The sequence below is a fragment of the Sapajus apella genome, unplaced genomic scaffold (genome assembly GCF_009761245.1).
Source record: "Sapajus apella isolate SASKATOON/1434 unplaced genomic scaffold, GSC_monkey_1.0 scaffold17, whole genome shotgun sequence".
In the NCBI taxonomy this organism is placed as follows: domain Eukaryota; kingdom Metazoa; phylum Chordata; class Mammalia; order Primates; family Cebidae; genus Sapajus; species Sapajus apella.
Window position 1 is genome coordinate 10,682,173 of NW_022436957.1, and position 12,083 is coordinate 10,694,255.

A 12,083-nucleotide genomic window follows, 5' to 3' on the forward strand; every position below is an offset into this window, starting at 1 on the left:
AATTAGTAAAATAAAGGACAAAAGAACATCCTCAATATTGAACACATGTATAAAAAAAGTTGTTGATCTCTCTTTATTCGGTCTATGATATACTGCATACAAGAAATCGTATCCAAAGCAATTAGGCAAGAGAAAGAAATAAAAGGCATCCAAATTGTAAAGGAGATGTAAAACTGTCCTTGTTTGCAGATGACATAATCTTATACAGAGAAAACCCTAAAGACTCCACCAAAAAACTGTTGGAACTAATAAATTCAGTAAAGTCACAGGATAAAAAATCAATACACAAAAGTCAGCAGCATTTCTATATGCTAATAAGTGAACTATCTGAAAAAGAAATCAAGAAAATAATTCCATTTACAACAGCTACAAAAAAATAAGATAACTAGAAATAAAGTTAACAAAAAAGGTAAATGATCTCTACACTGAAAACTATAATATATTGATGAAAAAAATTAAGATGACACAAACTAATGGAAAGATCCCATGCTCATGGATTGGTAGAAGTAATATTGTTAAAATGGCCATACTACCCAAAGCAATCTATAGACGTAGTGCAATGTCTAGCAAAATATATTTTTAGCAAAATACCCTACCATCCAAATTCGAATGGAGCCAAGAAAGACCCCTAATAGCCAAAACAATACTGAGCAAAAAGAACAAACCTAAAAGCATCACATCACCTGATTTTAAAACATACTACAAAGCTACAGTAACTGAGAAAGCATGGTACTGACATAAAAGACACATGGACTAATGGAACACAATGAAGAGACCATAAATAAATTCATGCACCTACAACCAACTAATTCTTGACAAAGGTGCCAAGAACCACACACTGGGGAAAAGACAGTCTGTTCAATAAATGGTGGTGCTGGGAAATTGGATATCCACTTGCAGAGACCAGACTCCTACCTCTCATCATATAAAAAAATTAACTCAAAATGGATTAAAGACTTTAATGTAAAACTGAAATTATTACACTGCCAGAACAAAACATAGACGAAACACTATGACATTGGACTGGGCAAGGATTTTTTAAATAGGATCTCAAAATCACAGCCAACAAAAGCAAAAAGAGGCAAATGAGATTACATCAAATTGAAAAGCTTTGCACAGCAAAAAAAAAAAAAAAAAGTAAAGAGACGACCTTCAAAATATAAGAAAACATTTGCAAACTATACATCTGATAGGTGCTTAATATCAGAATATATAAAGAACAGCAATATCCCAATTTTTTAAATGGACAAAATAACTTAATAGACATATTTCAAATGAAGACACACAAATGGCCAACAGGTAAACAAAAAAAAATGCTCAATATCACTAATCATCAGGGAGATACAAATCAAAACCACAATGAGATACTACCTAATTCCAGTTGGGGTGGCTATTATTAAAAAGACAAGGGATAACAAAACTTGACAAGCATGTGGAGAAAAAGGAACACTTACACACTGCTGGTAGGAATGTAAATCAGTATAGCCACTATGGAAAACAGTATGGAAATTCTTCAAAAAATTAAAAACAGAACTACCATATGATCCAGAAATCCCACTACTGGGTCTATAGCCAAAGGAATACAATCAATGTCAAAGAGATGCCTGCGCTCCCATGTTTATTCAGCACTATTTACAATAGCCAAAATATGGAATCTACCCAAATGTCCAACAATGAATCAATGGATTAAAAAATTTGCTGTATACCGCATGTTCTCACTCATAGGCGGGTATTGAACAATGAGAACACATGGACACAGGGAGGGGAGCATCACACACTGGGGTCTGTCAGGGGGAAATGGGGAGGGACAGTGGGGGTGGGGAGTTGGGGAGAGATAGCATAGGGAGAAATGCCAGATATAGGTGATGGGGAGGAAGGCAGCAAATCACACTGTCATGTGTGTACCTATGCAACATTCTTGCATGTTCTTCACATGTACCTCAAAACCTAAAATGCAATAAAAAAATAAAATAAAATAAAATAAAATAGATAAAAATTTAAAAAATAAAAATAAATTTGGTGTATATAACAATTTTTGATGCATAGTATGGAATACTATTAATACAGCCACAAAATTAAATGAAATCCTGTCATTTGCAACAACATGGACAGACTCGGAAGACATCATGTTAAGTGAAACAAGCCTGTCGCAAAAAGACAAATACTGCTTGATCTCACTAATATCTGGAATCTAATTTTTTTTTTTTTTAAAGAGTTGCTATCATAGAAGCAGAGAGTAGAACAGTGGTTATCAGAGACTAGGGAAGGGAGAGAGGATGGGAGAATCGGCGGGGGGGTTGGTAAAAGGGTATGAAGTTACAATTAGGAGGAATAAGTTCTGGTGTCCTATTGCACAGTAGGGTAAAGATAGTTAATAGTAAGGTGTAATTTATTACTTATTACAAAATAACTAGATGATTTGTAACGTTCTTACCAGGAAGAAAGGATACATTCATGAGGGAAGGATATACTAAATACCCTGACTTGACCATTATACAATGTATGTATGTATCAAAACATCAAATTTTACTCTCTAGATACATACAATTAAAATGTGTCAATAAAAAGAGGTAAAGAAGAAAAAAAAGAAGTCACTGGCTTACTGGTTTTTGTCAGGTAATTAACACAAAGATCTGGGACAAGAGTTATCACAAAGTAGTTTCAGCTTCATCAGTAAAGAAGATAGGGTAGGTAAATCAAATCTGTGGCTTTTACTTATGAAACTATAATTTAGAGAAAATAAACATATTATATTCCATCAAAATGTATGAATAATGATGAATTTCCCAAAGGTCCAGTGTCAGGTATCCTAGATTTCTGGAAAGGAAAATATTAAAAGTACACATGCTTTGGGAGGCCGAGGCGGGTGGATCACGAGGTCAAGAGATCGAGACCATCCTGGTCAACATGGTGAAACCCCGTCTTTACTAAAAATACAAAAAATTAGCTGGGCATGGTGGTGCGTGCCTGTAATCCCAGCTACTCAGGAGGCTGAGGCAGGGGAATTGCCTGAACCCAGGAGGCGGAGGTTGCGGTGAGCCGAGATCGCGCCATTGCACTCCAGCCTGGGTAGCATGAGTGAAACTCCGTCTCAAAAAAGAAATTAAAAAAAATACAAAAAATCAGCTGGGCATGGTGGCGTGTGCCTGTAATCCCAGCTACTCAGGAGGCTGAGGCAGGAGAATTGCCTGAACCCAGGAGGCGGAGGTTGCGCTGAGCCGAGATCGCGCCATTGCACTCCAGCCTGGGTAACAAGAGCGAAACTCCGTCTCAAAAAAAAAAAAAAAAGTACACATGCTGAGGTAAAGCTCTAAGAATTCACCATCTTTTACTACCTATTCAAAGTTTTTCAGATTTCTTAATATCAAAAACAAATAAAAATCACCTCTGTACAAATTTCATTATTTTAATGTTAAATATCACAACTAATGTTTAATCAGTACAATGCTCTGATTCACTTACCAATAAGTTAAATGTGATAGTAAGGAAAATCTGATTGTAAAATGGTCAGAATTTAGGAAAATTAGGCCCTTTACATTTTGCTCTTTAAATGTCATCATCAAGTTCCCTAAGTTAGAAATATCTATTTTCCAACTATAGTAGTTACCACTACTATAGTTCAGGCTGTGATCTTTCAGGCTGAGGTAAAAGCTTTATTAGTCTTCCTTATTCTCATCTCTCTTTCCGCCAATACACACTTGATCCTGTCACTGTCCATCCCCTAATCCAAAAGCCTGCATGCCCCTTGCCCTTCTCAATAGACATATGACTCAAAGTACTACCTGGAAAAATAGATGTTAAACACTGTGCACTGAAATGTTGTAGAGAAAACAAGCCTGAGAATCATTGCTATGAAGCTTAGCATGGCATTCAAAACTCTTGTATAATCCTAATTCAACCTGCTTTCAATGTGATCTCCAGGCAAAAAGCAAACTTATTCTCATGAAATTAAACAGATCTAAAAACACAAATGACTACTGAGTGAAAAGTTTTTGCAAGACTTATTGAATTTACATATATGAGCATACCCACTATATTTTATACTGATGCAACATGTTTTCAATCTCCTTTTTTTAATGTGTTTGCTATTTATTAATTAGATCTAATTAATAATCATTAAAATTAAATTCATTGCTAAAATGAATTTAATTTTAACTTTTTTCTCAGCTTTATTGAAGTGTAACTGCTAACAGAGTAGATAGGTATTGCTGCTGTAACATCTATTTTAAAAGTTCTTGGCATATGCTCATAAAACCTGCAAGCAATGAAATAACTAGCATTTTTTAAAAGACAGAAACATATCTGGAAACCAATCAAACTAAGGTTTAATTTAGAGGTTATTAATCCAATTATAAGCAAAGCCTCATTATTTAAATCCTGATTATCAGGGCACCAGGTTTACTATTCTAGCCTATAGGCTATTTGAAGTTTTACTTATTAACATTATAACCGCAGCTACAGGGCCAGGCGTGGTGGCTGACACCTGTAATCCCAGCATTTTGGGAGGCCAAGGCTGAGGGATCACGAGGTCAAGAGATTGAGACCATCCTGGCCAACATGGTGAAACCCCGTCTCTACTAAAATACAAAAAAATTAGCTGGGAGTAGTGACGGGCGCCTGTAGTCCCAGCTATTCGAGAGGCTGAGGCAGAAGAATTGCTTGAACCTGGGAGGTGAAGGTTGCAGTGAGCCGAGATTGCGCCATTGCACTCCAGCCTGGGTAACAAGAGTGAAACTCCGTCTCAAAAAAAAAAAAGTTTTTTTCTCCCTACATAAGTTATTTGTTGGGGCCTACACAAAATTGATCTCACCTTTTTCAACATTATCTAATATACCCGAAATGTGAGTAAATGTGAGAGAATGGTGATCAACTAAATTAGAGAATTTGGGAAGATTCAGTTAAAGAAGATTTTTATGTCATGTTAAGGATTTCTGAATTTCTTATATAAGTAATGATATACCACCGAAAGTTTTCAAAAACAGAAATCACAGGACTGTACTTTTGAGTTATAAAGATCCTGGTGACAGTGTTAAAGATGTGAGTGAGATCAGATTGGAAAAAGAGCTAACAATTAGAAGAAAACAATGAGTACTTAATAAAAGGGAGAGATGACCCTGAAGGTAATTTGACAGTCAACTGAAATGCATACATCCAGTAGTTTCATTCGTAGATATGAACCCAGAGATATAATTCCACATATGAATGAATACATTGCTCTAGAATGCTTACTGTGCTGATTTTTGCAATATAAAAAAAAGTAAAAACCTCAATGAACACCAATAGCGGAATGAGTAAATATAGATGGACTATCATACTAGAGTTAAAAGGAATGAATTAGATCTATCTATACGTATAAAATCATGGTTAGATTTTAAACATAAAATGAATTAAAAATTAAGTTGCAGACAAATGTACACTGCAGTATATTATTTATGTAAATTGAAACAAACAGTATTATATATTTTCTATTTACCTACAACAGCTAAATTACCTGAGTGCTTTCTCAAGAAATACTGCCATATACTATTTTTTTTTCCTGAATAAACAGTGCTAGGTACTATTCTAAGCACTTTGGATTAACTCTCTTCTTCCTGATAACATCATTATGCCATAGGCACTATTGCTATCCCATTTTATAGATGGAGAAACTGAGGCATGGAGTTTCAGGATCTTCTCAAAGGCTTGCAGATAAGAAGTGACAGAACCAGGATTCAAACCCAGGCAAGATGATCCAAAATAAAAAATGTAAAAACAGATTTCGTGCTAAATTCTGAATGACTGTTGATTCTGGACAAGGAAGTGTCCAAGATAGGTGAGTAGAGATAGAGGGAGACTTTAGTTATATCTGAAATATCTTTTAAGGCTGTAGTCAAACAACGTTTGAACAATGTGTTCATTTTTTCCTATAAAACGCAAACATATTTAAAAGTTTAGGACAAAAGATGCTAACATGCCTCTGTCATGGATGACTACGGTTGATGGAAATATGGGGAACTGTTCATTCAACTTGTTTGTAGTTTTCAGTATCTTTCAACTTTTAAAAAAGGCAATATTGAATGCGCAACGATTTTCTTTCAATTGTTTTTAACTGACGCACAAAATTTGTTCCAGTCCCTTTAAATCTAAATCTTTCTCAACCTTGACACTATTGACATTTTGCGCTGGATAACTGTTACGACTTTTCACGTAAGTGCAGGATGTTTGGCAGCGTCTCTGGTCTCTAAGCAGTAGAAGCCAGTAGCATTCTTTTGCCCCCGACCCCCAGCAGTGGCAATTGAAAATGTCTCCAGACGCTCCCAAAGTCGCTGGGTGGTAAAACCTACCCCTTCCCCCCGCGCCCTTTGAGAGCAAGTACCTTAATTAATAAGCCGAAAGACGCTTTTATCATTTAACTTTATATAACTATTTGAGATTAAAGATTTCACAGATATTTTGCTCGTTAAGCATCTCACACTCGAAGTGGGAAGGATACTGAAGGGATGAAAAAAAGTTTCAAGCAAAATAATCCCTGATTGTAGCACTTAAAATCCAATTATCATTCCACGGAATGACAGACCCCGGTCTCAGGATGCCGGCTTCCTTCTCTCTCTCCCGCACTGCAGGGACAAAGGGAGGAAATCCAGCCCCATCGCCCCCTCTGCGAAGTCCCAGGTAGGGAAGACTAGGTGTTCCATCCTACCTCAACGCAACGGCAACATTCCGGATGCCCCACGCGGATACAGTATCTATCTGCTCCAAACCTCCCGCCAGCGAGCTGCATCCTGGGAGGCCCGGCGGAGGCTGCGTCGAACGCAGAGGAGGCGGAGCCTAGAAGCCAGCACGGAGAAGGTTGCCCAGGGAGGCTGAGGAGGCGGGGCCCTAGGGATGTTGCGAAAGCGAATAGCCAGCGAGCTCTCAAGGGCGGAGCTGCGCGGGGGAAGCGCCGGCGTTCTCGCGGCTGGCGGGGGTGGGACCGCAGTGCGGGGGAAGTCGCGGGGCGAGGCCAGATGAGAACCGAATGGGACCTAGGCTGAGGGCCTGGTCCCGCCTCCAGACCCAGGCGTCCGCATTGGATTGGGCAGTGCACCGGCACTTCTGTCCGTCTTCCGGTGTCACGCGACCGCCTCCCCCTCCCACCCTTCTCTGTCTACCTCTGGGCGGGACTGGCGGGTGATGAGATACTCGGTCGGCGACGGTAGAACGGGCGACGGCGACAACTGCAATCACATCCACGACCGCGATCATGGCCGAGGTGAGGAGTCTATTGCACCGCCGCTGGGTGCCCGGACCCGGAAGCCGCCTCTGAGGCCCGGGGACCGAGCGCCCGGGTGCAGGTGGGCTGGGCTGAGGGTAAGCGGGTTGATGCAAGTAGTATCTAAGGTCCCGTCATGTCTCCCATCCAGAATCACGCCCAGAATAAAGCCAAGCTCATCTCTGAGACCCGACGCAGGTTTGAAGCTGAGTATGTGACAGGTGGGTACTCTGTTCTGGGTGTTAAGGTGTGCAGGAAGCATCCCCAACTTTGCTGGAGTGTTGTGTCTTTGTGGAAGGTGTTAGGGACCTTTTCGACCCTCCCAAGGATGATGCTGGGCACGTCTCAAACGTTGTCCTCTCCATGACAAGCCGTCTGCGCTGCTTCAAATGATCAAGTGTGTCACATGCTTCCTTTAAAGGGTTAATATAAGTTGGAAATCGGTAAGTTTCTAGCATGTCCTCATGTTTATGGAACTTGCAGGATACTTATTAGGCCCACAACAAGGGTGACATTGTCCAACAACACTAGAGAAAACGTACCTGGAAACTGCCATAATACTATTGATGTGTACTTAATTGGGTGTACAAATTCCTTTGATATTTTGCTTAATTTCGCTTTCATATAACTCAGCATGCTACCCACAGAATAGGCCCTCCAATGATGGAACAACTTCTCATCATCCCAAACTGTATCTTGCAAAGTACCTATGAGTCCAGAACTGATTTATTGGTTGAACATTCTGTGTCCAGATGTCACAGATACTTGAGTTGTCAAGTACATAACTGAATATTTAATACTTGTACAATAATTTTGTAAAACATATGGAATAACTTATTGTAAATATGGAATTGAATAATGATTTATATGTTGCCTACCTTAAGACCGATTATAATCAAGGACCTATCACTAAATAGCTTACTTGTTTATTCTGAGCCCGTTTTCATATCTGTGAAATGTAAATAATAAAGTTAGTAGGATTAAATTTAAAAAAATATATCAAACCATCTAGCATGTCTTAACATACAGTAGGTTCTCAGTGAATATTTTGCCTCAGTAGTCATTTTGGTTACTGTGAAAGGCGTTAAGCTTCTACATCTTGACTAGTACTCAGCAAAGGTTCTCTGCAACTTTAAACCATCTTAGATTATACATCAATTGATGACCTAGAACAAATATGGAAATCAGTTTCAAATACCAGTCAGTAAATCTTTTCATGCCTCCTTGCCAATTTTCTTCACACCCCAAACTTTGTACCAGAGAGTTGCAAAAGCACTTGATCCACTTTTCACCCAGAGTTCTCATTTCTAATAATATAGCTAGTTCCAATAAAGAGATGATTCTTCAATTGCTTTCTACAGAAATATAACTATTATAGCTGTTTATACATGGTTTATAATATTTTAAGAAGTAACTCAGAATTAGACTCAATGAGCCAATAACAGTATTTATGCCCAAGGGAGGAAGCAGAATTGACGCAGAAATGAGGCAATAAACAAGATCTTAAAGGTCATCTTGGGGCAACCTTCTCATTTTTAAAATGAAGAAACTGAGGTCTAGAGAGATTAAGAGATTTGCTCAAAATCCCTGATGTTATTGGCTAGGCCAGGTCTAGGTGCTCATGTCTTTTGATTTTCACTACAGTAATCTTTTGACAACACCATGATGTCAAATTAGATATGTCACTCTCCAGCTTGAAACCTTTCAGTGCCTTTCCAATTGTGTTTAGAATAAAATCCCAATTCTTTATGGTGGCCTATAATGCAAGGCCATGTGTTATCTGGCTCTTGCCAGCCTCCCACACCCCATCGTCATCTGTTATTGCTCTGCTTGCTTAGTGCAGATTTGAGCACTGTTCAAAGTAAGATACATGTTATATGTTGCAACCCAGTACAAATGTGCACACTCACATAACCACAGCAAAAATTCATTAAAGAATACTTCTGAAAACATGTGACTCTCTGATGTGTTTTTTCTATTTGAGTTCCTTTTTAAAAATGCAATTACCTACAAAATTAACATCACAATTTAAAATGTGACCCCCAGTTTGAAAAACACAACTAGCCACACTGCCTTGTCTGTATTCCTCAAACAGAATGAGGCTATTCCATCTTGGACCTTTCTACTTCTCTTTGTCTAGAAAGATTTTACCCAGGTATTGAGCATGGCTTGGTCCTTTTTCCTCTTCGGTGTTTAAATATCCAACAGGCCTTCACTAATTATTGAACGTCTCCCTGTCTTGTTTATTTTCTCTGCTTTACAGCCCTTATGGTAATCTGTAATTATCTTGTTCATTGGTTTGTGTGTTTTTCATTTCCTCCAGTAGAATGTACATGGGTTCTGTAACAGCCTATAGACATTGAGAGCAGAGACCTTGTGTGTCTTACTCACTTTTGTATGCCCAGCACATTTCTCAATACATACTCACTGAATATAGCAACATTTAAATATATACATAAGAAGATTAGTCCAATTTTAAAGATTTGCATGGAAAAACAAAATAGAAGCCTTTGAAGTCTTTCTTACCTTAAGATTTCAGTTGTTTCCTGGAATATGGTAACAGACAAAGGTAGAATTGGAAAGTGATAATAAAAGGGGTGTTTTTTTTTTTAATTTGCCCGTATTTTCCCTTTAGAATTTGCTTTTAGAAATTAACTCAGGCGTTTAGAACATCCACTTTCCTTCTTTTTCTTTCACCCTTTCTATTGTCATTAACAATATTTTGTTTCAGAAGAGGCTTAAGGCAGACTTAAGCAAAGTTGATGTTTTTCCTAAAGGAAAGTATTTATTTTCTGCAAGTGTATCACTTCAACCACAAACTGTATTCCAGAAATGCTTTTGGAGGTAGGTTCTTGGGAATTCCAAGCACATTTTTGTGTCTATAGAAATTAAGTTACCATTATAGATAGATTTTTGGCTGGCAAAAATAATAAAATATTAGTCCATAATTATGGTACTATTTTCCTTACTGTTTCTGAGAAATTCCATGCGGAGTCTCAAATGAGAAACATTTCCCATTCTTTTCTTCCTCTTTCTCATGCCCAAGAAAGGAGACTAATCTCTTGTGACAATAAGTTATTAAGTTCCTTAAGTACTCGTTATATGCCTAATTCTGGGAAGCAGTGTATCAGTATTACAGAAAGAGTGGAAGAAGGATAGAGCCTGCCCCTTCTCAAACTACTACAACCTAGGAAAGGCATTAAAACAGATATAGCTATTAAAATTAGGGCAAATTGTATTAAGAGTAATGGTGCTGAAATATTTTTTGTAAGAGTCAAAGACAGAGAAATAACATCTGGCTGGGGTAACTAGCTTAGCACAGAGTTATAAAAAAATTCATTAAAAAGGTAGTGTTTCTCATGAACTTTGGAAGACAGTAGAACTCAGCCAGGTAGAGAAGGTGATCCAGGCAGATTGAATAGTCTGAACTGAGGCATTGAGGTCAGAAGGTATGGGGCATGTTCAGAAGCAATAGGAAGTCCACTTTGATAAACCTTAAGGAAGGTAAGCACACATGGTTAAATACCGTGGGACTATAGTGTAGAGAGCCTTGGGTACCGAAGAGATGTGTTTGCACTTTAGTTGATATGGAGAGCCATTGAGAGGTTTGTGGGTTTCGTGATTAGGTTTGTTGTCTGGCTTTACAAGTATATGAATTCATTTAAATTAATTTAGTTCATACCAAAAATGTCTGAAGAAACCCCCATGAAACTGGCCATTCAGAGATAGGTATGCTAACAGTGGATACATTGTTTACAGTCTTTTTTCTATACACTTAAGAAAACAAAGTTACAAGACTATTCTGTATATAATTTTGCCTGTTACAAAATACATTTTTATTGACATGATTTTATTTCTCCATATTTATGAAGTAAGCAACATTGTATACTGTCATTTAATATTTGGTTCTATAAATAAAAGACAGTTTTCTTATCTTTTGTCTTAGGTAGTCCCTTTGTATACATTCAGATTCTTCCCAGTTTTCATTTAATACAGATTTCTTTGTGTAGTAGTTCAGATTATTTTCTTAAGATTCATGTTCAGAAATTGAATTATTGGTTTTAAGAGTGTTCATATTTTTCAGGCCTTTGATCATATGTGCTAAACTTCCTCCATGGATGTTGTACCAATATTCATTCCTGCCAGCTTATAGGGAAGTGTTAGTCTTACCACAGCCTTACTCATATTTAGTGTTATTTCTTAACTGATGATTGTTTTAGTTTGCTCTTGTTTGCTAATAAGAGTAAATTATTTTCATGCATTTACATTCATTTGTAGTTTAAACATCTTTTTATTAATATGACTTTTTTTTCAGTTTTTGAGTATATCCAAAATTACCCATTCCTTTGTTGTTTCTTGTATGGCTATTAGGTTAATAGGCTGATGCAAAAGTAATTGTGCTTTTTGCCATTAAAAGTGACTTTTTCCAGGTATGGTAGCAGACACCTGTAATCCCAGCTACTTGGGAGGCTTGGGCAGGAGAATCGCTTGAACCTGGGAGGTGGAGATTGCAGTAAGCTGAGATCATGCCACTGCACTCCAGCCTGGGCGACATGAGCAAGACTGCATCTCAATTTTTTAAAAAAAGGCAATTTTTCTAGTCTTTTAATTTTTGTTTTGTTTAGGCTTAATATTTTTGAGTTTTAGAATTCTATTTATGTGCAGAATGTATAAAACATGAATAAAACACCCATGCGCTCACTACTCAGCCAAAGAACTAGAGCCTCCCAGTATCCCGATCCCTGCTATTCAGGGAACAGTTACTTTTTCTGCATTTGGTGTTACTCATTCTCTTACTTCTCAATAGTTTTACAACTTATGATATATTCCTCACCAATACTTTATTAGGTTT

At 37.7% G+C, this 12,083-nt stretch overlaps 2 protein-coding genes across 7 annotated transcripts in view; one reads left to right on the forward strand and one right to left on the reverse strand.

Moving 5' to 3' along the window:
- The window catches only part of FANCB (FA complementation group B), a 42,009-nt gene extending 35,060 nt beyond the window's left edge, over positions 1–6,949 (reverse strand). The window contains exon 1 of one of the 2 annotated variants that reach the window (XM_032285937.1): positions 6,680–6,949. The gene's annotated coding sequence lies outside the window, so the exon portion shown is untranslated. The remainder of the gene's footprint in view (positions 1–6,679) is intronic. The other variant, XM_032285936.1, reaches the window with a different exon arrangement.
- Positions 6,950–7,073: 124 nt separating this feature from the next.
- Positions 7,074–12,083, forward strand: part of MOSPD2 (motile sperm domain containing 2) — a 45,313-nt gene continuing 40,303 nt past the window's right edge. For 2 of the 5 annotated variants that reach the window (XM_032285940.1, XM_032285943.1), the window contains exons 1-2: positions 7,074–7,231; positions 7,383–7,452. In XM_032285940.1, coding sequence (XP_032141831.1) covers positions 7,223–7,231; positions 7,383–7,452 — 79 coding nt within the window. In that variant the 5' untranslated portion in view covers positions 7,074–7,222. Of the gene's footprint in view, positions 7,232–7,382; positions 7,453–9,962; positions 10,076–12,083 lie in introns of those variants that run through there. The other 3 variants (XM_032285939.1, XM_032285942.1, XM_032285941.1) reach the window with 2 other exon arrangements.